Source organism: Microtus pennsylvanicus, chromosome 21 (genome assembly GCF_037038515.1).
Source record: "Microtus pennsylvanicus isolate mMicPen1 chromosome 21, mMicPen1.hap1, whole genome shotgun sequence".
Classification (NCBI taxonomy): Eukaryota; Metazoa; Chordata; class Mammalia; order Rodentia; family Cricetidae; genus Microtus; species Microtus pennsylvanicus.
The window spans coordinates 2,894,912-2,922,881 of NC_134599.1; the positions used below are offsets into that span (position 1 = coordinate 2,894,912).

The 27,970-nt window shown below is 40.3% G+C and overlaps 1 protein-coding gene across 4 annotated transcripts in view; it reads right to left on the reverse strand.

The window, feature by feature from the left end:
- The window catches only part of Rbm33 (RNA binding motif protein 33), a 102,261-nt gene extending 74,808 nt beyond the window's left edge, over nt 1-27,453 (reverse strand). For 2 of the 4 annotated variants that reach the window (XM_075955660.1, XM_075955659.1), the window contains exons 1-5: nt 27,229-27,453; nt 16,490-16,568; nt 10,838-10,886; nt 4,348-4,424; nt 1,964-2,276 (exon numbers count right to left, since the gene is read on the reverse strand). In XM_075955660.1, coding sequence (XP_075811775.1) covers nt 1,964-2,276; nt 4,348-4,424; nt 10,838-10,886; nt 16,490-16,568; nt 27,229-27,271 — 561 coding nt within the window. In that variant the 5' untranslated portion in view covers nt 27,272-27,453. The remainder of the gene's footprint in view (nt 1-1,963; nt 2,277-4,347; nt 4,425-10,837; nt 10,887-16,489; nt 16,569-27,228) is intronic. The other 2 variants (XM_075955662.1, XM_075955661.1) reach the window with 2 other exon arrangements.
- Between the last annotated feature and the right edge of the window lie 517 nt (nt 27,454-27,970).

Genomic DNA, 27,970 nt, shown 5'->3' on the forward strand with positions numbered 1-27,970 from the left:
AATTCTGACTAGGACAAGGAACCAGTTTAAACCACTCGACAAACTCCATACCCCTAGGGTAAATGGGGACACGATCTATAGCATCTTTACTGATAAAATGACAATACGCACCTCAGAGACGGTCTGAGACAAGACCTGGCTGTTGGACAAGAGCAAAGCATTCCACAGCTTAATTCTGATCTCTTCCCACCCAGGGCAGTCACTTCAGACACTACCACTGTGGTATCCATGAATTAAAAAAATGATAGCTGTGGCTCTAATACCAAATAGTAAGGTAGGCTGCCACTGTTCACTGAACACTCAGCTGTGAAATACTAGCAAACTCAGAATTTCTAAATGATATATTAAAGTTTTTGAGTTTTTAAATTTTGAAAAATTCATTTTAATGCAAAGGAGTTTTTTAAATGTTTGAATTGGAATATTTTATTCTTTTCAATACCTGAATCTTGGACCACAGGATGCTGAATTACATAGGTAGATTTTGTATTATTCTTGGGACTTTATGTGGTCCTAAATTGGACAACAAAATATTTAAGAAGAAAATTTTTCACTGATTATAAGTTTACAAGACAACAAGCACCACAAAAGTGGCTGAGCAAACTCCCCTGCACACACTTTCCATACTTTTTATGGTTAGTAAAGATGTGCTGACTATTTAAAGAGTAAAAGACCCAAGAAATGAACAGCTAATGTCACAAATGAATAGCAAACAGTCAAATACAAGAAAACAGCAACATTTTCAAAAGACCTTGGTTAATTCAACAAGCATGTTAAACTGCAGTGTCTCACATAAGCAAGCACACCAGTATCAGAAGACACTGTCCATCTATTGAAAGACGGATTACTAAATTACATCATTATAGGACCACAGACAGCAGGCTCCATGATACTGTTTCATGACTCTACTGACCACAAACTACATATACTTTCTGAAGAATAAGCCTCTACCTCCTGAGACATCAAAGCACAGTCATGAATGAACCAAATATTTGCAGGCTCTTTATCATCAACCACTTGTAAAGCAGACCGCTATACACATAGAAGACCACAATTCATTAACTGTTGGCTGCAGTCCTCAAACGCAAGCACATGCTAAACGAAGACTCCAAATGTGAGAGCACTACTCCTACCAACAAGAGTTCTTTCTATAGGTCCTGATCCTACACCTCTCGAACGCATCTCAGCAGCCTCATCTCTACTCTGCCTTCATAGGACCCCAGTGAAAGGAAACCCTTAGGCATCACACAATGCAGCAATAACATCTTTCCAGCATGAATGTCATTAGGTGATTTTTTAAAAACACAAACATCTTCTGGTAATGTACCATTATGATACATGGCCAATCTTATACCAGTACCTCTTCCTTTCCTGGTGTTTAATAAAAATAAACACTACCTACCAAAGCCATCATTCTGAAATAAAGACCAGCACCACCTTACCTTGCTGATTACAGATAACAAATTATGTGTGACATTTTCTAAACTAACCTCAACCTCTTTATTCAGGTTTAGACAGTTCTTAGTAAGAAAGGGATGAATGAAAACAGGACATCAATCATTGTGGAATATTAGCACCTTAAAGATGTCTTTAGCAGGTCAATAATCTTTTCACCTTAGAAGGACTTTATCAGATCTTGTCTAAAGCCTGGATAAAAGCTCTGCATTAAGTACTTCTAACATTGACAGTGTGCTTCTACCACACAAAGCTGTTTTCTTCCTTAGGGTGCAATCCTCAAGGTCACAATTCTTTGCAGCCTTCCAGAATGACAAAGGAGCATTAATGCTGGCCAAACAAGCTGTCAACACAAACTTTGTTATAGCTCTGATAAAGAAACTGGCAGACAGTGATAATAAGGTCTAATTTCTCTCCTTCCCATGGGAGGTAAATAGATTTCAAATCAGTCTAGAAACCTATGTGCAGGAAGCCATGTTATCTTTGGCCATTCAAAAGAGAAAAGACTCACTGTAAATTCATCTAAAGGCTCATTGATTTCAATGTCCAGCACTTCATCATTGTAGAGCTGCTCCTCCTCTGGCTCATCCCCATATTCTATTTGGTCTTCTGTCAACTCAGGATCATGGCCTTCATATTGTCCTTCCTCTGGGTACTCTTGAGTATATAGTTCTTGTTCTTCGGGTTTATGGTAGGCTAGCTCATCTTCTCCTTGTTCATACTCAGATTCCTGCTCCCCGGATTGGTCGTTGGTATTGTCAGGCATTTCAAATGATGTAACTATGCCAGAGGTGGTCTTCAGACTGATGGTGACACCCTGAGAACTAGAAGACAAACACAGTGAAAGAAATATTGGAAAAAAAAAAAAGACATATAGAGAGGAAGCACAAAGCTGAATCATTACATAATTGAGTTGTGATGCTCAAACAACCACTGGTTACAAGTAATCCCAATGGGTGAGTACACTCTTAACAATCCATGAAAATACAGCTGCACTAGATTCGAAATGGCCCAGGGCCACTGCCCCACAATGCAGACAGTATCTCCATTTGTCAGCTCTGCTTTCTGACCAAAAGAATGAAGTCAGCCTGATGAAGAAGCTGGTCTAGTTGTCAAACATCCAAGACAAGAGCCTAAACATTTTGAACCTTTGTCTACATTTAATTTTTCTTCTTCTTCTTCTTCTTTTTTTTTTTTTTTTTGAGACAGGGTTTCCTTATGTAGCTCTGGCTGCCCAGGAACTCTGACTCTGCAGACTAGGTTGGCCTCAAACTCAGCAATCTGTGCCTCTGCCATTTGAATGCTGGTAATTAAAGGTATCTACTATGAAACAGATGAAACCTGGATGGTATGACTGTCAACAGAAAACATGAGTACTACTCAATGATCAGAAAATCATAGGATTATTCTTAAGGCTTATTTAAATTTCTTTATTGTATGATTGCCTGCATGTAGTATTTGCACTGCATGTAGCCTGGTGCCCACAGATCACAAGAGAGTATAGGATCCCCTGGAATTATAGGGGATTGCAGGTAGCCTGATTTAGGAGCTGGAAACAAATCCAGATTCCTCTGCAGGAGCAGTAAGTATTCTTAACTGCTGAGTCGTTTCTCCAGCACCCACCATTAGAATGTTGAGAAAAATTTAGTTTCCTTTTAAAAAGATTATGCAAATTGTAAGGTCTTCTCTAATAAAACCAAAACATAAAACTCAGTATCAAAGTACATCTCAACATTCAAATAAATGTATACTAATCACAACTGTATTAAAAAATAAATAAATAAATAAATGATACACCACCAGCTGTAGTGGCACATGTCTATTACCCCAGCACTCAGAAGGCTGAGGAAGAAGGACTGGCCTGAGTTACAGAACACTACCATATGATCCTTGTCTCAAAAACTAAACCAAACAAATCAGCAATTTCTTCATAAGACAGGAAAAGGTCTTAAAGCCACGAAACCCACTAACTCCTAAAGGGCAAACATTTCAAGATAAGAGTACAAATGCAGGAGCTGCAGATATGGCTCAGCTGTTAAGAACACTGGCTTGTTCTTCCAGAGGACTCAGTCTCTATTCCCAGCATCCACATGGTGGCTCACAAGCATTGGTACTTCCATTTTCAGAGGATCTGATGCCCTCTTCTGACTTCAGAGGGCAGACAAGTAGTAAAAAGACATGCATTCAGGCAAAATTTTTTTAATTAAACAAAAATATTAAAAAAAAAAAAGGCAGCCTATACAGCAACACAGAGCATACCATAGACTTCAAGCTTCTGGCCAAACTCCAAAGATACATTTTAAGGCTAACTTCATTCAAAAGATCAAAATATAGTTCATGATATCAAAGAAGAGAATTGGCAAATGCATCTCACTGGTAAAATAATTTAAAACTATACTTTTAGCCACAAACTATGTGAGAAAACAAGTTTCAAATCTATGGCCTTTTTCATATGTTTTGCAATCATATTTATAACCCAAAAAGGTGTGTGTATTTTTCTCATGTTTCTTCCTACAACTTGGAAATTTTTCTGAGTATTTCCAAGTACCTTTCCAGAATGGCATCAATAAAAACTGTCTGAAAGGAAAATAAAGAGAGCAACATCAAACTGCAGTCGCCTGCATGAAGTGAGAGACCACTACACTCCATGCACATAAAGCACTGAGCCTTCACAAACTGCTCTAACATAAGTAACTTTAAGCCACTGACCTATTTATGGAAACAATCTACATATGATTTCCATATCAGAATACACCAATATCTCACTCAGAATGTAATGTATGTTAGAAGTCCAATACCACATTATTCAATTACTCATTATAGTTATAAAGTTTATAAACACGTCAATCAATTTACTTAAATATGGCCCAGTTTTCATGAATTAATATTGAGCACCTGAAATTTTCTTCCTCTTCATTATCACTCTGTAGAAGATCATCGTTCAGCTCTTCATCTGACAAATCCGACTGATTCTAATTAAAACAAGAAATCTAATTAATGTGTGTCACTTCCATAAAAAGACCTGTTACCAAGCACAAGCTTACCATGAGAGGGTTGTTTCTAATCTCTTGCTGCTTGACCTCTTGACACCCAGAAGGTTTGTATTGTCTGGCATTGCCATAGAGAATCCAAAGAGCCCATATACAGACTACTTGCTAATCCCTGAGCAATTTTTAAATGCCACAGACAAGTAAGTATCAAGGAGTAAGTATAATGGTCAAATTTATTCTAATTCTAACATAAAAGAAAAAGATTAAGTAATACATACCTAGAAGGGTATCTGCTAAACAATTTTCCCACCAAAACACCCAGAAGAATGGCCATAAAATGACTAACAATGACAGAAATAAAATTCTGAAGTTTTCAAATAATGCAAGAGATACAATTCCTATAAAAGCTGCTTTTAAGGACTGGAAATTAAACCAATTAAAAAATATCTTTGGCTTCCCTATATAGATGACATGAAAATACAAGTAACAGCTCAGCAATTTCAATTCAATGTTGTCACACACCTAATTAATATGCAAAGACAGTAAAGTGATTTGCTAGAGTTCTAAATTCCAGCCTGGGTTAAATATGTCTCAATATTAGACTGGGGAGTGGGTCAACTTCCATCCTCTACTAAAAGCATTCCTAAGTCTAAATGGGGCATACCCTTCCAAAGGGTAGTCAAGTAATATCTATCTCTCTCTGTCTCTCTCTGTGTCTCTCTCTCTCTCTGTCTCTCTCTGTGTCTCTCTCTCTCTCTCTCTCTCTCTCTCTCTCTCTCTCTCTCTCTCTCTCTCTTTCAGGAGGGGAAAGGAGAAGAAACTGACTTGATTTTCTGCTCCTTAACTGAACAATCAGTCTGGCATCTACATCTTGCAGAATAAGTTAAACTTGACTGTGTATTTTTTATTACAGTACTTTTGATAGTCAAAAATAATTCTAAGAAAATTTATTAGTTCAAAAGGCCTCATCTACTTCTGAAGTTAAATAAGCTACCCAAAGCCATGCTTCCAACACAGCAGGATGGATTTGTATAAGAAAACACAGTAACTCACAGATCCAAAAGAAATTTGCTGTTTGTTAGTGACACAACCAGCCATCCAAAAGGGCCAGTTCTGAGAGTGAAGCAGATACTACACAGTAATCATGCCTGCTATGAACAAACCTAAGTTTACTCTCCATCTCAGCAAATAAAACCTTAGGAAATGCTTAAAAATTAATAATCCAGTGAACTTCAAGAAAGGCTGCTTCAGTGTGTGTCAAACATTTGTATGTTTGCCTGTGTGTATGCTGTATGTTTAAACTGCAGGAGTCATTTCTGGGTATATGCGAGTGTGTGTGTGTGTGCGCACTCGTGCAAAGGAACACATGTATTTAAACTTCAAGGAAATTCTTTGTGTGTATGCATTTGTGTTTAAACTCCTAACTACCAGTTTCAAAATCATTCAAGTAGTAATTATCAAACAAGCAAACAAATAGGTAAAAAAATGAAATGAAATATATATTATGATAGGTCCCAGTAGTTGTCAAACCTCAGTTCTGAGGATTGAGCTTTTCTGTCCACTTCCCTGGAAAAGCTTTAATCCTCAAAGGGAAACACTAAAGCAGCAACTCAGAGATGGCTTTCAGCAAATCCCACTGAACTGGAGTGAACTATTTTTCAGGCAAGCAGAAAGGTTAAGAGAATTCTGCTCAAAATGTCAAGAAGAAAACAATACTTGCAGGTATAAAGAAGGACAAAGAATGGCAGTGAGTGCTTGTGAAATCCTTTGCCTCACCTTCCCAAGAAGATAGAAAAACGTTCCCTCCAAAACTCCCAAGAATGAGGACTTTCCACGGGGTATCAGGGGTTTAAAGATGGGTACAAAATGGTCTTAAAACATTCTCCAACATTGGCACTTATGACAGAGACTCCTGTCTGGATATGAAGGTGACGCCAGAGTAAAACAGAAGAAAGGATTTACAAACTAGCACCCTAGCTCCATCTCAGTCATCCTATCCTCTTTCTCAGTTTGCAGCCTTGCCTTTTCAACACAATTAAAACCCAGCCCTAGACACTCTCCACTGTCACGAGGGCCTACATATAACTACAAAGACATACCTTTTCCCACCTGTTCCAATGGAAAGCAGATTACAGGCACCCAGTGTCACCACAAACAAGAGCAATAAACTTGCAAAACAAATACATTGAGAAAGGTCCAATCTTTACTAGAAATCAAATAATTATGAATTAAACAACAAGCAATCATTAAGATCAGTCACACTGACAAAGATTCTTTCTTAAAAGCAGTATCAGACCTGTGCAAAAGCAAGGTGGTAGATACCAAGACACACTGTTATTAGGAACAAAAGCTAATCAAACATTTCCAGGAAGCAACTTGGCAAGATAGTCTTGAAATGCCAAACCCGGAGACCAGAACTACCACAACAGACTGCCAAAGAAGATCCTTAAGCACATTGAGAGTTATACATTAAAACAACATATCTGAAGTACTCTTCAAATTAAGTCAGGAAGGAGTAAACGAGTAACTTTGAAGCAAGACCACCTCTCGCTAAAATCTGATGACGCTGGGTAAAGCCCCACCAGAATCAACTATACCATTCTCTCTTCTTCCTTGAGTTTCCACTCAAGTTTAATGTGAGTACATATCCTGGAGGAGCCAGAGAAACCAGCAAAGAAAAAGGGATCAGATGAGGGGACAGTGCTAGAGAGGGGGATAGTAGACACAAGTGCTATGGAGGGGAAGATGGGAATGGGGGACAACTTTATCTACAAAGGGAGAAAAAGAGGACAATATTGAAAAAGGAGGAAAGAGGGAGAATAAAAAAGCCAGAGAGAAACACATTATTTTATGCTTACCTAAAAGCACACATGTATTGCTGGGTATGTTGGAAACAGACAGGCTCTTTGAGTTAGAAGCCAGCCTAGTCTACATAGTAAGTTCCACAACAAACAGTCAGGACCTATATAGAGAGACTCTGTCTCCAAAAAAACCCATACAAACAAAAACAAAAAAAACATCCATATATAGCAAGTAAACATATACATATATAAATAATTTGAATGAAATTACTCCACTAGGGGTAATAATGCTCCTCCAAGAGCCATGAAATCTAATATTGCCAGTCATGAGAAACCTGGGGATCCAAAGAGACTCGCCAAACAATATATGCTGCTGTTATCACCCTTGGTTGCCTCTCAAAACTTAATGATAAGATCCCATTGCTGAAAACATTACTTCCAAGAGAAAACTTGAAGGAATCAAGCTAGGACTGACCTTGGAAAACCCCTCCCTGAGGAATAATTCTTCCAGTATCTAATAGGTGCTATATAAACTGCCAATGGAGAAAAGTAATTAAAAATTCTACCCAGTTAGCCTACAAATTACAATAATGACTAGCACAGCAAGATAAACCCAGGGGCACAAAAATGGCACTTATACCTCAAAAGTAACCAACAACCACTTAATTAGACTTAAGGCCTACTCAACAAGAGGAAACACACAGGTGAAAACTGTGCACTTAGACAACTAATCTGCAGCTGGTGAGGTCATGGACCTAGAAGGACCTACTACTGCCAAAACCAGTGTGTCTTAGCTAGGGTTACTATTGCTGTGATGAAACACCACAGCCAAAAAGCAAGTTGGGGAAGAAAGGGTTCATTTGGTTTTACACTTTCACATGATAGTTCACCATTAAATACAATCAAGGGCCATGGAGGAGAGCTGCTTACTGGTTTGCTCCCCATGGCTTGCTCAGCCTGCTTTCTTATAGAGCCCAGGGCCACTAATCCAGGGATGGCACCAACCACCATGGGCTGGGCACTCTCCCATCAATCACTAACTAAGAAAATAAAATGTCTTACAACTGGATCTTATGGACGTATTGGAGGTTCCATTTTTTTTCTGATAACTCTAGTTTGTATTAAGTTAACACAAGACCACACAACACACGGTATAAATCTCAACTTCATTCCAAAAACCTATTTTTATATTCACAAGCAAATGCAACTCTCATCTCAGAAAGAATGATTCTTTTAGCAGCTTAAAAAGACCATTACAGAAATCTACAACTGGTCAAAATGCAGAAAACTGAAATTGTTGTTTTCTGAAAGACTGTGGAATGCCCTTCTCCAATTGATACATCTACAACACAATGACTAGACAGACTGAAGGTTCAAGGAACAACTGGGAAGAGAAGGGTAAAAAGACTGTAAGAGCCAGAGAACCAGGAAATCAGCAATCAGACAGCACCTTCCTTATATGTCAGGAAGCTGCACCTATAAATTCTTAACAATATGGTCATCTAAATAAGACCCACACAATGATAACCAGCTGGCATCCCAACATGGATGAGGGATATCTCACAAGGCCCCATCCTAGAAAAACAAATAAGGGCAATGCCTGCTGAAGAGAGAGAATCACAGGACAAGCTCTCCTGATAGGTTATTTAATCCCAAGTGGTCAGCCTTAAACATATATACATATTTAAGCTATATAAACTCAGCAGGTCATATATATGTGTGTTTGTATTTATCAATACTTAAAAGAAAGGATCTCATTAAGGGAAATACCAGAGAAGTTGGAAAGGGTGGAGTAGGAATTATATATATATAGTTAGTACTCATGTATTAAAAAAAAAAATTTAAAAGAACACTTGTTGGTGTTTATAAAGCTGCTATGATTTAGACACAGCTTAACTATTTCCCAGGATTCATGTGTTGAAATGGAGAAGACTGCTATCAAAACCAGGGGACACATAGGCTAATGATCAATAGAAGCAGAACACAGTGGGGAAATCTGACTGAGGAAGAACCCTAAGTCACATTCAGTTACTAGAGAAACTGCTGATGAGGCCTAAGAGTTAACAGTTAGAGAGACAGCAGGACAGGGATAGATTCCCCAGTCCAAGTCTACTATACTGTCTGAAATAGTCTTAACTGCAAATGTAGTAAGTTTCAGCTTAGTTCTTGAGAACGTGAGTCCTAACAATTTTAAGACTCGAAAATGAAGTATAAAGAATTATGTTGAGGACCTGGGGAGAAGGCTCAAAGTGCTCTCCACACAAGCATAAAGACCCGAGTTTAGTTCCCAGCACTACGTGAAAGTCAGGTGTAGAAGCAGCATGAACCCACATTCCACCACTAGAGAGGTCAAGAGAGATGATCCCTTGGGCTCCCTAACTAGCCAGCCAGTCTAGCTAAAATGGTAATCTCCAGGTTCAGTGAGAAAACCTGCCTCAAAAAATAAGGTGAAAAGCAATTGCACAAGACATGCAGCAGCAATCTTTGGCCTCCGCATGCATACATGTACATAAGTACATACAAGTATATGTATAACCTCTTTCTCACACACAAACATTGTACACGTTCATAAACACCATTTTCAAATAATTATGTGAATATTAAGCGAAAACAAAATGTTCTGAAACTATTTAGTGAATCAAAAACTGTTCATTTACTTTAGGGTATCTTGGGAGGCACTTCAGCAATTGCCAATCAAGTGCAAGGGTTGTAGTTCAGAACCCCAGAACACAAGCAAAAACTGCGTGTGCACAATGGTCCACCTATAACCCAACAGCTTGGCAGATGGGGAAAGCTGACTAGCTAGACTAGCTGAATCAGCTAGTTTAAGACTCAGCAAGAGACCTAGCTTCATTAAAAAGAAGAGTAACTAAGAGATGAAGAGTGTCAACTTCTGACCCCCCCAGATACACGTATATACAAGTATTCCCAACCATGTAAGCCCCCACACACATACACAAAAATAAATCTCTCACTTTCAGCCCTTGTTTCCCATTTCTACTTTTCACATGATATATGAAACAGATTAGAAGTATATGTTAGGCAGATACACACATATTAAAGATAATGCTTCAAAGTATTTCGTCAAAAAGGTCTAGAAAAGGGGGGGGGATAAAAAAAAGGTCTAGAAAAGTTTCCATGAGAACTTCTAGCAGTATTTACATGCAGATCTGTTATATAGTTTGACAAATTTACCTTTAAGCTATTAGTGAATACTCCCAAGAAGTGCAGTCTAGAACCACAATCACACTTATAACTGTTACATTCCTTTAGGCACATCTTTTATGCTACTGTTATCCCAATTCTGATACCTGCTAGAGTGCACTGGACACAGCAGGAACTAAAATGCCTGCTCCTCATGGTAATATCCACAGCACCTACTAATGAGCAGCCATTCTGCTGAGCTGGAGGAGTAACTCCAGGACAGAATGCATGCTGAGCACCTGTGAGGTGCTAAGGCAATTTTGATAGAGCAACAAAACAATCACTCCATTTACAAACTTCTGGTCCATGCTCAGGTTTCTAGAAATTCATCCCATGTACAAGTGATGGTGTTTACAATAAACAATTCTTTTAAGCGACCTTAATTCTTACCTTTTTGCCAGAGAGTAAGTCTTCTCCAAGCAAATCATCTTCTAGTTCACTGGGGAAAGAGAAATGCAAAGTGTCATTCCTAACAGCATAGAAAAGGAGAAGCCACTCAGAAATCCAGTAACTGTTCCAGGGTGTTTGAACTTTCAGGTTGCTACACTACACTTCCTTTTCTCTACAGGATGAATAAAGACATTCTTCAAGGACACAAAAACAAGTCTTTTCACCTAAGGCCAGGTTCAACACAGAAGGTGGCTTACTAGACTTCAGCTGAAGCTTAGCAGCATAGTAGAGTATTTTAATCCCTCTGTACCTACTTAATAATCTGCAAAATATGAAATATATACAAAGGAAGACCTAATTTTTCTCCTAATCTTTAAAAACTTATGATATAAAGGAAAAAGTGTTCAATATCATTAGTCAGGAAAAAAACGCACACAAGAAATCATCCGATAAACCGGGCGATGGTGGCGCACGCCTTTAATCCCAGCACTCGGGAGGCAGAGGCAGGCGGATCTCTGTGAGTTCGAGACCAGCCTGGTCTACAGAGCTAGTTCCAGGACAGGCTCCAAAGCCACAGAGAAACCGTCTCGAAAAACCAAAAAAAAAAAGAAAAAAGAAATCATCCAATACTCATCAAACTAGCAGAAACCAAAAGCAATTTAAAACAATTGAGTTGAAGCAGTAGCTCAGCAGTTCATAGCACTTCCTGATTTTGCAGAGTTGTGTCAGACAGTTCACAATCACTTTCACTTCCAGCTCTAGGAGATCAAACACTCCCTTTTGGCCTCCAATGGCACTACACTCTCATGGCACACACACATAAAAATTTTAAGTCTTTTAAAGAAATAAATTTTAAATTATGTTATAAAATTATAAGCAGTATCTAAGGAGTGTGATATGGAAATCACAGTGGTCATCTGCCAAGTTTCCCACCATGCTCTTGTGCTGAAGTGACTAGGCCCAGGTTTTCCTCAGGCCTCAGAGGATGCCTTTACCATATCAAGACGCTTAAAATACCTTCTATTGCATTTTTTAAATGTTTTTTTTATTATTCAGGGTTTATATAGAGCCATTTTCATTCAGGTATATAATGTATTCCCATTTCCATTTGTACTCTTTGTTTCCAAAGCAGTTCTGTTTCTACATTCTAAGCACCAGTACATATTGTGATAGTATGTATATATAGCATCTAGGCCCCAAAGCAGTGAAAAAATGTCAAAACAATATTTTTGAGATTAACACCAGCACTAATTTACTATTTTAGCGTATTGAACAACACTGGGAGCTCTAAGGATTCAGAGATGGAGCTGTAAGAGAAAAGGCCTTTCAGAACTAGAAACACCAAGGCAAACCATTCAGTTCACATGCTAGGCTCTGAGTTACTGTAAGTTACCCTGTAGTTAGTCTCATACCCTCACTTCACAAACAGAAATATGGACAAGACCTTAAATAACCTGCCAAAGGTCACATAAAAGAGAGGCAGGGAGTTAAAAATCCACCTTTCTGGCTGGATGGGGTGGCACACACCTTTAATCCCAGCACTGCGAAGCAGTGGCAGGTGGACCTCTAAACTCAAGGCCAGCCTGATCTACAAAGAGAGTTCCAGGATATCCAGGACTACACAAAGAAACACTGTCTTGAAAACAAACTAACAAACAAACAAAATCCACCTTTCTGACTTCTTCACAGGTTCTTCCAACATTTTAAAGCCAGTAACATCTAGGATTTGATTATTTTCTATATTCCATTCCTCCTATGAAGGCAGGAAGAAAGGCTGCCAGTCAATGCCCTAAATGAGAACCTGATTCTACATGACCAAAATACAAAAGTACCTCTTTGAAAATGAATATTCCTCCATACCATAGCTTGTAATGGAAAATAGAAGGTGATACCATGTTCCCAGGTCACACTAATTGGGACGGTAATAAGAGGTGTTCAAAATTACATAAAAAAAAAATTACAAAGAATATGCAACTTTTGCTAACATGTATAAGAATTTGAAAATTAGAAACCAATTTTTTTTATTGTTTTTATTGAGGTACATATTTTTCTCTGCTCCCCTCCCTTCCTCTCCCCACCTCTTCTACCCTCCCCCAATTTACTCAGATCTTGCCTTCTACATCTCATATACATTAGATCCATGTATGTCTCTCTTCGGGTCCTCTGGGATTGTAAATTGTAGGCTGGTTTTTATGTCTAAAAGCCACTTTTATGAGTGAGTACATATGATAATTGTCTTTCTGGATCTGGGGTACCTCATTCAATATATTTTCTAGATCTATCTACTTGCCTGCAAATTTCAAGGTGTCATTAATTTTTTCTGCTGTATAGTATTCCACTGTATAAATGTATCACATTTTCCTTATCCATTCTTCAGTCGAGAGACATTTAGGTTGTTTCCAGGTTCTGGTTATAATAAACAATGCTGTTATGAGCATAGTTGAGCATATGTTCTTGTGGTACGATTGAGCATCCTTTGGGTATATACCAATAGTGGTATTTCCGGGTCTTGAGGAAGGTTGTTTCCTAATTTTCTGAGAAACCACCATACTGATATCCAAAGGAATATCATTTCATTCCCACCAGCAATAGAGGAGTGTTCCCTTTACCTCACATCCTCTCCAGCCTAAGTTGTTATCAGTGTTTTTGATCTTGGCCATTCTTATAGGTGTAAGATGGAATCTCAGCGTTGAAGAAACCAAATCTTAATGACTGTATATTTATTTAGTTGTCAGTCACCTGGCTACATATGACAGTATGGCCACTGCTTGAAAACCTAGTCTCCTGCCCTCCTGGCTCCTGCCCACATTCTAGACTTAGACTATATCCTCCAGGAATGGTTCACAAAAGCTGTCCCCACTTCTGGCTTCTAAATTCATTCAAACTAATGGAAAGGACCTAGGGAAATGTCATCAATCGTAAGATAGAAATCAGCTCCCCTCCAACACTACCAATCCAAGGGAGTATAAGGAAAGCCCCCCAACACCAGTACAGCTTTCCTGGCTGCTCAGACGTACCTTTCCCTGGGGCCTGGGTAGGAGCTACTTATGATATGGGTGTCCTCCTCATTCTCTAAGCCTGCTCCCCAAATAAACATTCATTAAATTTTCAGTTAAGACCTTCTCAGTGTGCTCCTGTCTTGCTTGAACTTAGATGCTGAGCCAGCATCACAGTATCCTCTTACACATCTCCACTGATACTTGAGAGCAGGCTTTCATAATAATCACTCTTCCAAACTTCTTCTGCATTATGCAAGCAAACAGAAGGTGTTTTATGCTTGAACAGTTATCAAAAACAGGTATAACACAGAACCTTGAATATTCAAACATCCTACTGCAGACCACGTGGGAACAGAAGCTGGTTCACAGAGACAACTGCTGTGGGAGCTCCTTCCGCTCCTTCAGCCAATAGCCGCTGAGATACCAGCCCACTGGGACGTGGTCTCTCTTTTTAAAAAAGCAGTGGCAGCCCTCTTTTCTCTCTCTCTCTTGCTTCTGGCTCCACTTCAGGCTACTAGACTCCTTTCCTGATTGCGAAGAGGGCTCTTGTCTGGGATGGTGATCTGTAAGTTTTTTTCCCTTTAAATAAATAACCATTCTATTAATCATAATTCCAAACTGGTGTGGGATTGTTTGTGACTTACACCTTCAGACAACTGCTACCCATACTGACAAGAGTAATAAAACCAGGCTGCCTCACACCATGACAAACCAGCACAATAGGAAGGAAGGAAACTGCCAAAAACTACAAATCCTAACATCAGACAAACTCAGGAGCCAACCAGGATAAATTGTGACTGAGGGAATATTAGGACAATGTGACCACCACTAAGAGAATAACTACGGCAGATAAAACACAACTGACCTAAGAGTCTATGACTTAAAGTATTCTAAAACAATGCTCAGGGAAATCTCCTGTCTAATCTGTGCCTTGGAAAAACTTCCTAGTTAATAGACACATTACAGGAAAAAAACCACTGTGACTACTTTAAATCCTCCAGAAGTGTGGGTACATAACAGACTCAAGAGACATCCACACACCTTTACTCTCTATACTAAGACTTCAATGGGAACAAATATGCATTTACATAAAACACAAGGGGTTAGGCCATCTAAAAATAAGCCGTCAAGCAGAAATCCTAGAAAATATATCATTCTGTCTCTCACAAAGAACTAAAGGCTTCAGTTTTGATATATGGTCTCCAAAGGCCATGACTCAGTTAAAGACATGGTCTCCAGGGTGGTGCTGTGGAGACTCAGGAGACAGTGCCTAGTGTGAGGTCCCAGGAAGGTTCACAGAGGATGGTGGGATATGGGTATGATCCTGGCTCATAATATGAATAGTTTTTCTTGGCATGTGCCGCTTCCTTATCAGAGGCCCAAAGCTAATGGGCCTGAACTGGAGCCCCCAAAACTATGAGCCAAAACACAAAACTTACTATGTTAACTGTCCAAGCACTTCACTATAGTAACAGAACACACAAACGGAAAAAACCTACACTTTAAAATACAGACCTTTATCTGGATATAAATTCAAACCATAGAAAAGTCATGTACCTGCACTGTATTAAAATACACTGACACAGGCACAAATGCAAACATAAAAGGTAATGGGAAATATGAACATTAGCTAGGCATGTATAGTCAGGGATTTCTCTTGGACTCAGTATGTCTGTATGTGTAAACACTATGTATTTTAAGAAATAATTCAAGTGCTTCCAGGTGAAACTACTGATTTGATGGGTTAGCAGACTGTACAGATTAAAAACTGATAATCTCTCAAGTTGGGTGTCAGTACACTGGGTTCAATGTACTATATATTATACTTTCACGTGTGCCTGTAAGTCTGAATAAGTTAAATATCAACTGATGTAATCAATTTCAGGCAACTGTATTGTTAAAAACTTAACTTTGTCAGAACCATACAATACATACATACCCACCCCCATCAACCTCATAAATAAGATACATCTCTTTCACACCCTAACAGTCCTTTCTTTAGAATCCAGGCTGATGCACTGAATGAGTCAGGAAAGGCTAGCCAACCTTATGTTGATCATGAAAGACTCCACTGTAAACCATTCTGTAAACTTCTATAGGTACGTGCTCTTAAACAAAATTAGTACATAACCCTAGTATATTTTTTGTTCACTGGCCTCAGGACCCAACACAGCCAGCCTGTGCATCTCCTGCACTCCTCCTCTAAAAGTAGAGATTCCCCCCCCAGGGAGTCGCCACAATGAGCTGACACCAACTGTTTGCAAATGTGTGTGCAAGAGTGGACTACTAAGCAACTACATTCACCGACACTATTAGTAGAAAAACAAAATTAAAAATCAATACATTTTGAAATGGCAAAAAATTTAAAGTCACTAACTACTGGATAGGATATACAGCATAAGGTACTGAGACATCCAAATGGTTGTGGTGTTGTCCTATAAACAGAGAGGAAAGCAAGTTCATGCTCCTCAGTTACCTACAACACAAGCTTGGACCAGGCACTTGTGAGGCCTGAAGAGAACTCCCATCAGCCCAGAAGGCACAAGACAAGGCATGAAAGGACCAGCACACTATCTTTGGTAAAGATCTCTGTATCCTCATATGATCACAGGCATCACAATGACACCCTAGGGCAGTCCAAGTGTGCACACACCTGTCCCAGTCCTCATCTGCAGCTCTTCTTCTCCAGGACCGTTCTGCACCAGGCTTGTCAAACTGGTCAAAGTCATCATCTGTGAAAAAGAGTCCACTCAAATCAGTTTTGTTAAATCAAGACAATCAATTAAGATACTAGCTTCCTTAGGAATCAGCTTAACTCTCCAGATATGAAGTTCTATATATAGCAATTATAAATCCTCAGCCATGCTGAAGCATTAGTTTTTTTTAAATAAAATAAAAACAATCCAAAAATTTGTTGAATACTAGGTATGAAAATTTGGTGAAAACAGCAATTTTTAAATTATAACTTTTACTTCACAAAAGGAATAAATGATTTATTAAAAAATTAAACTCCTATAATAATTTCTCAGCCTTCACATTTTTCTAAATAACAGAAGTAGAATACAAACTATGTAAAAAGTTTTCTATTTATTAGCCACATTTTATAAAAAGTAAAAACTGTCAAACCATAAGGGGCAAAATTTTAATTGTATTGTTTTTTACTGGTATATCCAAAGTTTGACTGCTAAGGCATGGACTCACAACAGAAGGCAGCAGTGGGTGTTTTGCTTCATATGAAGTCCTAAGTGCAAATTTTACACACAGAGCACAGCTCACATCTCTACATGGCAAGAGGCCACCAGATAGCTCAGAAGAACAACAGAAATAGAGTCCTTCTTTTTTCTTTTCTTGTAAAAAACAAACAAAACAACAACCTATTCTTTACCTCACAAATTTGCTGCAAGTTTAAATTTGACAATATATTTTTATAATAGGAGAGGCACTTGGTAGTTATTTTTATTGTTAGGAAACACTAAGAACTGAAATTTAAGTTGGGGACAGGGTGCAAAGAAAGAGGCAGCAGTTGGTTTGTTCGTAGTCCATCCAAGTCCAGAACACTTGGATAGGTGACACAAATTCCTATTGCCTACAGCATTTCTCTGGTTCAGACTGGAAAATCAACTACTAAGGTTCTAACAAAACCATCAATCATATCAACCATCACCTGACTGGACTCCTGAGAGAACCTGATTAAAAACTGTTTTTAGCTGGTGTAGTGGTACACACTTTTAATCCCAGAATTTGGGAGGCAAAGGCAGGTGGATCTTTATGAAGTCAGCCTGGTCTACAAAGTGTGAATTCCACAATAGGCAAGGCTATATAGTGAGACCATGTCTCAAAAAAAAAAAAAAAAAAAAACAAAACCTGTTATAAATATGACTATGCGCCAGGTGGTGGGGGCACATGCCTTTAATCCCAGCACTCAAGAGGCAGAGACAGGTGGATCTCTGTGAGTTTGAGGGCAGCCTGGTCTACAGAGCAAGTTCCAGGACAGACTCCAAAGACTATGTAAAATCTCTGAGATGATTCTAAGAACAACTACCTATGAAAGACGTATTACAGAAATTCACTACATGTTTGGTCATAGTTATGGCAGACTCACTGTTCCTCCAAAATCAGAGCTTCTTGTTCCTGGTTCTCTCACTGGGGAATAGAACTTCTGGTATCTTTCATCCCACCCCAATCTACCTGCTGCTGAGGGGAATACCAGTGAGGAAGGAACCTTTCTCCCACACTAAGCCCCACCTGTGGGACACTCAACCCAGATATCCCTGCTGAAGAGGGAAATAGAAGCTTTCAACAACTGGTAGGTGATAGGCAGTCAGCAAAGGAATCGACAAGCAAAGAACAGTAAGAAACCCAGAGAGACGGAGTAGGGAAACCAGCACCCACAGTCACTCCAAGGTATTATCTCAAATGTCAAATATCCATCATCAGCGGGGGGGGGGGGGGGGGGGGGAATCACACGACACAAGACATTGTTGCATAGCAGTTTCCTCAAGATTGAAATGAAATAGTTCATCCTGTAGAAAAATCCTTAAGCCAAAGCTAAGTAATTCAAAATAGCTTCAGAAAGTCCCTAAAACTAACCAGATTCACCAGGCCCCTCCCTCCTAAGAGTAAACAATAAACTGCTGAAAGTCACTCAGACAATCAGACTAGCCAAGCTGAAAAGACCAGACCAGCTACACAGAAAAGGTTTAGACCAACTGAGTCACTTGGAAAAGACACTTTCCAACACACAATAAGCTGCCTGCAAACTGTGCAGTGAGCTCCAGGCTCTTCAGTTTTGGGGAACTGTCACCCACGCTGGGGTGGGCTTTAGTGATACAGCTGTCTTTGAGTCATTTTCTGCTTCTATAAGAAACCTCTCACCCACATTCCTTTAAGTAACCCCTATAAAACTCAGTGGTTCACCAAGCTAGACTTTGGTGGTGGTGTAGGCAAGTAGTTTGCGGTGTGTGTGTGTGTGTGTGTGTGTGTGTGTGTGTGTGTGTGTTCCTTCTCCCCAGGAAAAGTCTTATGACACAGCAGACATCAAAAAAACAAAAAGGTATAACCCTTCATGTATGGGATGGGAGGAAGCAGGCAACAAAAACTACTTGTGAGAGGTTTATAAAAACATTTAAGTAGCCATCACATATATTTCTTCATTGAACTAAATGAAACCAGAAGAAAAAAAAAAGTAAGGTAGCAATGGCATAGCAAAGGACAAATAAAGAAGCAAACCAGCACAAGACCAAATAAATCTTGAAATTAAAAATAATAATGAGGGCTGGCAAGGTGGCTCAGCAAGGGTAAAGGTGCTTGTCACTGGGCCGCAGAAGAAGACACATAAAGGTGAAGGTAAAGAACCAACTCTCGCAAATTATTCTCTGGCCTGTGGGTACATATGTGAGCATATATGTACATGCGCGCACACGTGCACGCATGCGCGTAACCAGTAACCAAGCATGGTAGCACATATGTAATACTAGTACTGACTTGAGAAACTGAGGTAGATAAATTGCCATAAATTTGAGGCTACCCAAAAATATGAAGTTCTAGGACAGCCAGGATTACACTGTAAGACTCTGCCTCAAAAAAAAAAAAAATCATTTACAGGGATCATAAAAAAAGATTCAAGCTGGCAAAATAGAAAATAACATCAAATAACCACTACTGAAGAAAATTTGGATCATCACTATCCAATGAATAGACACACAAAAGAAATACCAGAAAGAGGGTACAAAGGAGCAGGAAAAATATCTAAATATATAATTTAAATTTACCAAATTTAATTTTTTAAAAAAAATCAGTTTTCATATCTAGAAAAGCACAACAAATTTACCACACAATCAAAAGAGATACACATACCAGTTAAAATGTCCCAAAGCCAAAAGCAATGAGAAAATCTGGAAAGCAGAAGAGGCCTCATCATTGTAAGGTAACCACGAATATGAGGCTTGTCATCACAACTAGGAGCTGGGGTTGCAGTGGGATAACAGAACTGGGAGTGCCTATGTTCTGTAAAGCTATCCTCCACAGAGATGAGAATAACATGCACAGAAAACCACAAGCTCTGTAGCTAGCAGATCCACAGTAATTGAATTATGTGCTACAAAAAGGTGTGTGAAAATGACTCCCTGTCACTGTTTTTTGAAACAAGATGGAAATGATTTCAAGTGAAGATAATACCGGACATTATAAGAGAATGCTAAATCAATGGCTGGTGTCCTTGTTAAGAGATTTATAGATAAGACATAAACAAGAGAAAGGACGTGTAAGGCCAAGTAAGGCTTCTAAACAAGTACTGTGGAAAACTGTTGGAAAACTATTAAGGGTATGATATCCAGATTCCCTAGGGACCTTCTAGTCTCCTGACTATAAATCAGTTCCCACCAAGCTACCCAACTTTGTGCTATTTAGATATGCAGATTTATATCTTCCATCTGAATCTGGGAGGTACTTAGCCTTTGACTGCCATTCCCTAAGCTCTCCTGGGTGTGTGCAGGTGTTCAGGCATGTACACTTCATGATATCCCACAGATCCTCCAGGCTTTTCCCCCTTCACCATTAACTGGATATTCTCACAGACTTCCACATTTGCTCATTCTCCTACTGAACTACCTAAAGATTATTTCAGAGATTACACTTTTCAGCTCTATAACTGTCCCTTGCTTTCTCTTTGTAATTTATCTTTATTGCTCTGTCCCATTTCTGAGCACACTGTTCTCCAAATTCTTTTAGTGCATGCTTGTTCATTTGTTCTGGTTTCTGCTTTTGTGGCCTAGGGTTTCTTAAAGAGATCTGAGTGTTTAAGACACTCAAAATGTTTCTGGGCCTTCTAGTGGGTGGTTCCTGTTTCCTTTCCTCCTGTATGTCATACTTTCCTGGGTTCTTTGTACAAACTGATTTTCTTTTTTTCATTTAAAACTAAGTGTCTTAAATACTGCAGCAGAATAACAATTCATCTCTCCCATTACTCATGAAAGCTGTCGTCCATTAAATGACTTCCAAACCATTTCTGCAAAGACTATTTATTCTATCCCTTCTTTAATGTGGGTACTGAAATCCCTACTCCCAGTGACCCAACAAAGTTATCTTTAAATACCTCAATACAAGGGAAGACTCACCAACAATGCATGGCCATGATAAAAATTAAACAAAGTGAATCTGAATAAATACTCTGCAAAAGCAGGAAAAGAAAATCTTTGTTCTTGTGCTAGGCAAAGATTTGTTTATGTAACAGCAAAACCAAAACCAATGGAAGATCTGACAAACTGGACATCATCAGAACCTGCAGCATCTACTCCTCCAAAGTCACAATCCAGCGAATGAAAAGAAGCCCGACAGAGCTCTTTCCCTGTGAACCATTCCACTAAACTGACAACCTGAGTCTGCCGGAGCATCACAGTGGATACCCTGGACTCATTTACCATCTTCAGCAGGAGCAGTACTGTGTGTGGAATGGAGTCCTAACTCTGGGGTTGTCAAAATTAAAGGGAAGTAGTGATGTTACAAAGTGACTGTTTAAATTATAACAATTTACAAGTCAAGCTATCTTTTAATTTTACAAAGACAACTGAGTGAGGAGTTAGTTAGTGAAGAGCCAGAGTATGCCACCCTCCCATTCACTGATGTGTCCACCATAAGGGCATGACTGGGATTGCATTCCTGGGAGGTTAGGAGATGAAGCTGAAAGTCCTAACTCCTTAAACACACATGGTTAGTTTTGCAAACAACCAACTCCCATTTCCACAGCTATAAAACCCCTCTCCACTCACTTCATTAGCATAAAAAGATAAAAAAAATTCCAAGATTTTTAAGAATTTCATGAATAGGAACCAGAAACAATGTCTAAGATTTCCTTCTGTCATACAACAATTAGTGCCCATCAAAAAATCTTCATCACTAGGACCTCAGAATGCTAGGGGATTGGATGGGGCATAGACGGGGAAATCCCTTGAGCTCTAGCTAGCTCAGTCAAGTGGATGAGTTCCATGTTCAGTGAGATTCTGTCTCAAAAAAGGTGGCGAGTGATGCATGAAACACTGTCCTTCACACACATGCACACAAGTATACACTCACATGAATACATATATAACACACATGGGGGAGTGACAAACACACCTTATAGTCACTGTAAAATTCTTCTAACTTGCTAAAGACAGTGCTGAACCTGTCTGGCCAATGATGCAACATTAAACTGACAAAAACTACAAACTGCCAGAATCAACCTTCCTTGAACCTTGGAATCTTATTTTAAAAATAAAATAAAATAAAAAACTTGCAAAAACTTGGGAGCTTAAAAAAAGAAAACAGCTGCTAAGCTGCAGCACAGAGTGCTGTGAATTCCCTCACCAGAACAGCAAACCCATTCCCCAGTCCAGCAGCAACAGGGTACACAATGTCCCAAGGGCTTCCTAAGGCTAAGAGTGCCTGGTTCACACCCTCAAAGCATCTGACTATGCACTGAGACCTGCCCATTGGATCTCTGGGGTAAACGGAGAGGCTGCCTTTGTTTTACCCTCTTGGAGCTCAGAGCTAAAGTAGCAATCTAGGCAGTAGTGGTCCAAAGCAACTGTGACCAACTGTAGACAAAAGAAACAGTGCACACACCAAAACACCTGGAAAACAGGAGGTGGAGGGTAAGGAAAAGGTTTCAAAGAGCACCTCATGTGTGTCCAGGTCCAGATACACTCTCAGATAACACCTGAGAAAATCCAGATTTACATCTCTCGCTGCTGACTGGGCTCTGGGTAAGCAGGAGGTAGAGTAAGGCAGAGTCCTAGATGGCCTAATGAACACTGAATTATTTCAGCCAATTTAAAAAACCAGGGTGGGCTTTTTATTATTTTAGTTTCCAGGAATATAAGAAAATATGTCAGTTCGCTGGCTGAGCACTAAGATGACAGGTGGAGACTTAAGTAACTACATAGAAAGAACAGTCTCTGTGAAATCAGTTTGGAAAAGTTATTTAAAAACCAGACAAATCACAAGTAATAAGCAGCCAGGGGAACAGATACATTCTAAAATTCCCCAGACTACTACATTATAACATTCAATATGACCTGTTTTCAGTCCCAAAACTGAGTCATAAAAAAGTACTAAAATTATAGTCTAAAGGAAAAATAATTTTTAAAATAAAACTTAAGAAAGACTAAGAGAACCTAAAAACACCATCCAGAGTATCCGAACATGCACTAAAGAATGACAGAGAAGACAAAGTAAAAAAGATCTGAAGAAATGGCCCCAAATTTCCAAATTTGATGAAAGATATGAGCCTACACACCCTAGGAACTCAGTGAACTCCAGCAGTAACTTAAGAGATCCATACCAACAATCATATACATAAGACCAAACTCTCTCAAAACCAAAGCCAAAGAAGGATCTGAAATCCTCATGAAATGACTCCTCACATACAATTGATCCTTGATTATATTTGTCTATTTCTAATCAGAAACCAAAGCCCAGAATGCAGTAAGATGAAATACTTAACATGCAGGAAAAAAAAAGAGGAAAGACTTCAAAGCAGAAATTCTGCATCTGATAAACTATCCTTCAAAAGCTAATTAGGCTGGAGGGGCTGAAGAGATGGTTTAGCAGTTAAGAGTTCATTGCTCAGGCAGAGGAGTGGAATTTGATTCTCACTACCCACACTGGGCAGCCTGCAATCACCTGTAATTTGTGCTCCAGGGGGATCCAAAACCTCTGGCCTTCATTGACACCTACAGTTCCATGCATACGCGCACACACAAGTGTGCACACACATACAAACACAATTAAAAAGCAATCTTAAAAATAACTGGGCATGATGACACACATGCCTTTAATGCCAGCACCTGGAAGGCAGAGGCAGGCAGACCTCTGAATTCAAGAGGCCAGGCAGAGCTACACAATATACTGTCTCATAAATAAATAAAATTTAAAATTTCCAAAGTTTATATCAGAGAAACAAACCTGAAGATCCTTTTCCACTAGCAGGCCTACACAACAAGAACACTAGAGTCCTATCCACTCCCCAATTTTTGATGAAACATTTTAAAGGGAGCTAAAGAGATGACTCAGCAATTAAGGGCTGCTCTTCTAGAAAATCCAGGTTCAGTTGATAGCACTTACATGGTGGCTCACATAAATCTGTCCATAACTGCAGTTCTAGGGAGTCTGATGCCCTAGGGCTTCAAGACTCCTACCCAAAGGGAGCATGGTCAGAAACTATGAATTCTCAGCATCTCTCAGGCTAATACTGTCAATACTGCTTTCTGAGCACATTTACAGTTAGCTAGGCTGTTTCAGAAGTTAGATGCTTAAATTCACTTCTTAAGTTTACTTCTTTATTGTGGGTGCATGACACCACACACATGAGGAAGTCACAGAACAACTTGGGAGTCAGTTCTCTCCTTCCACCAGGTGAGTTCCGGGAGTGGAACTCATATTGTTAGAGTTGGCATCAAGTGCCTTTGCCCAGTGAACCATCTTGACAACCCATTAAATTCAATTTTGAGCCATATTTGGTACTGGGACATATGTAAGTCATAGATCGAGCACTTAAAGGCAGAGGCAGAGATCTCTGTTGAGTTCAAGGTGAGTATGCTCTATATAATGAGGACACATATAGAGGACAGCCAGGGCTATACAGAAAGACTGCCAAAAAACAATAAAAAAAAAAGTAAGTTCTGTTGAGTCAAAGAACATCAAAATGTTGATGCTGGGCTCATTATTCTACTACTAGTAGTTATGTCTGAAAATTCCTAATTTAATCCTTTTCTTCAGTAAGATCAACCCAAGAAAAAAAATTTACAAGAATACTGTCACATTGTGAGACAAGACACTGATTCTAACGTTCATGAACTGTTTTATGAACTGTTAGGTCTTAACATACAAATCAGCTGGAAGGAATGTTGCTAAAATTTATGTTCCAACTTTTCATTTTAATTTTGTATTTTACACTACAAAGTAAGCACTAGATCTTGAAATGTATTATTTGTTCTACAATATGTGCCCTTAAAGCCTACTTCTGCATTCATGCTAACCTCCAATGTCCAATATTCTCTTTACCAGTAAGGTATATTGTCTTTACCAGCAAGGCCCTCATGCTTATCCCACCCTTACTTGCAACAGCAAATATCTTTACAGAAGTACTAAAGTTAAGAGCATTCTGTATACCTATAAGCACCCAAGTTTCACACCGACATAACTTCACTTCTGTCATTATCTATTTTGGCCACCTAGAGATTCTATTAGTTTCTGGCTCCATTATAAACACTGAAAATATCACCATCACCACTCTCACCAACTGGCCCCCAAAAACATCAACTACTTACAATACACAAAATGATTTTTAACTGACAATTCTGGAATATTTAATGGATTTAGTTTAATAACGAAGTCAGATTACGCTACAACCAGATTTTGTTGAGGGAGAGGGCAAAGAAAGAGTCTCACTATGCAATCCAGGCTGGACTCAAACTCACATCTCCACCTCGATTTTCCATGTGTTGGGATTAAAAGCCCAAACCAGGTACACAACCTTTTAATGTAATGAAACAGAAACTGAGAGCTTGGCACATAGTGCCCACTAGAACTAGCCATCAAGTTTGTACAAGTACTATATCACGATGTCAATGGCAATGTGAGCTGTAACTAGAAAAAGCCAGAAAGCCACTAGGCCGGGTAATATGCTAATTTAGAGGTAGATATAAAGATACTATCTACAATGCAAATATTCCCAGTGTAATGGTTTTGTTGGTTACACAGCAAACATGGGTCTGATGGACAAAAGTAAGGGCACAGAATTTTTTCCAGATTTACTAAGGAAACATTTCAATCTCTAATTCATTTGTCAGGTATTTGTTGAACACATGCTATGGGCCAGGAACCTGGGGTGCCTGCAATGCAGGCAGACATGTTTCTCACAGGTCTTATAAGTTATTCAAAAGGGGGAAAATTGAAAATTACAGATTAATATAAATGTTCAAGGGAAAACACAAGTACTATTAGATGGAAAGGGAGGCTCAGAGATGGGAAAAAAATATAAGTCAGGGATTTCTCCAGTAAGGCCTTCTCCCTTAGGAGCCTGAACCTGCTGAATCAGGACACAGCCCTATAAGCAGAGCACATGGGAGTGAGGAGCACAGGTAGTTCCAGGACTGCAGGGCTGGTGAGTACCAGGGACCAACTCATACACAACTGCTTGGGTCTAAGCAATGCGAACGCTAGCTCAATTAAAAAAAAAAAATGAAAGAAAAATCCCAAACTTCCGGAACACCTACCTAGCCCTCTCAAATTACAACCCTTAAAGTTTCTGGCCTAAAACGTAATATATAGCCCCAAAATCTTGTTTATATGGCTATTGACCCGTATTTACTATCTTAAAATTTCTTAATGAGAAACTTAAAAGAACATACAAGCACACAGTCCCTAAATATCATCAGTGTCATGTCTTTATATTCCACAAAGCCTCTGGAAGATCTCAATGCACATTAGTTAAAAGCAAATGGAAAATTAAATTCACTAAAAACAGCTTTGACCTAAGGGCTTCCATAACACTGCGACTCACATATAAAACTTTTAATTTTTACCTTCTCTGATCAAGTAAGACAGATAAAATGTATTTAACCATTTAAATAGAAAGCCTCAGATCCACATGATTAAAAAAAAAAGAATTATCCATGTAAGCTGACAATGACATAGACCGCCCAACATCCTCCCCACAAACGACATTCTGGCATGTAGCCTCTGCCGTTTTATTTTTGCGTTTATCTTACAAATACCTTGGTATTTGGGCCAGAATCCCTAAGCAGGGTTGGTTTAATATGCCCGCCCACCTGGAAGCATCACAAAACGCCTCTGGAATATGCAGAATAGTTCAAGTATCCAAGGGTCTCCTTTAATCCAAGTCCTGAAACGTCATTTTAAAGTACTGTTCACATTATTCTAAAACACTCTCATTCGACAAAATGTGGCTTTACTTAAAACTCGTTAGTCTTTCCATACCGTTTACGATTGCAAAACGTTTACTCAAGAAACTGGTTCCATAACTAAACCTCTGTACCCCTGTATTAATCCCTTTCAAGCACACAGCCAAGCACTCATGGGTTTTCCTCAGATGATAATGGGTTTATTTAAAGCACTCTAATAAGCCGCGGAATGTCTCCTGCATTCTGACTGGGCTGCTTGCCGCTGCTCAGGGAGAATCTTGCACGAAGACTGGAAATGGCCAGGGCCGCCCGACCCCCGACCCCGTCCCGGGCCTGCCGCCGACCTCACGGCGCCGCCGCGGGCCTAACGCTCTGAGCTCCAGGCCCGATCGGCACAGGCAGGCCCAGGACGGCTCCGGCTGGGACGGGGAGACCCGAAGGCCCTAAACAAAGGCTGCCCGGCCCACGGCGCCAGCCGCGGCCCACGTACCTCCAGCGCCTGCTCCTCCGCCCGCGCCCAAGGCGGCCGCCATGGTGGTCCCCGGGCCCGGCCTTCAGCCGTCCCCCGAGCCTCTGGCGGGCCGACGGCGCTGGTGCGGGCCGGGGAGGCGGGGGAGCGGCGAGGGCCGGCGCCCGCGAGGGAGCAGAGGCGAGGCCCGCGCGTCTCGGTTCGCAGCGGCCCCTCGCCTCCGCAGAAAGAAAACAACACTACGGCAACATGGCCGCGCCGCGGTGCACGCCGGGAGGAAGGCGGGCGGAAGAGCCGGCTGGCGGCGGGCGGCCGCCCAGGTCCCGGCAGCCCGGCCTCCCGGGAGAGTGCGGCGGCGCGCGCTAAGAGAGACAGCTTCCGCCGGGCGAGAAACGCAAGGATCTCAGCGGGAGGAATGGGGACGGCCGCACGCCGTAAGTCAAACCGGAGGCTGACTTAAGTCTCCTTGCAGCAGTCGGCACGGCGGCGCTTTACGACGGCCGGGCCGCCGTCGCAAGTGGAGCCAAAGCGCGGCCCCCGGCAGTAACGGACGAGCCTGGCTTTCGCGCGATCAGGGATGGGGCGCGGGAACGCCGGCGGCGCGCACGCGCACTCACGTTAACGCGAGCCTGCTGAGACGGTGAACGTGTGGAGCGTAGGGAAAGGGGCTGAGGTGTGTTGCGGTGTGGGGACCTGGGGCGCCACTAGCTAGGTATCATAGCCTCCCATCCCAGGAAGCGCCCAGGCCCGACGCCTTAGAAGA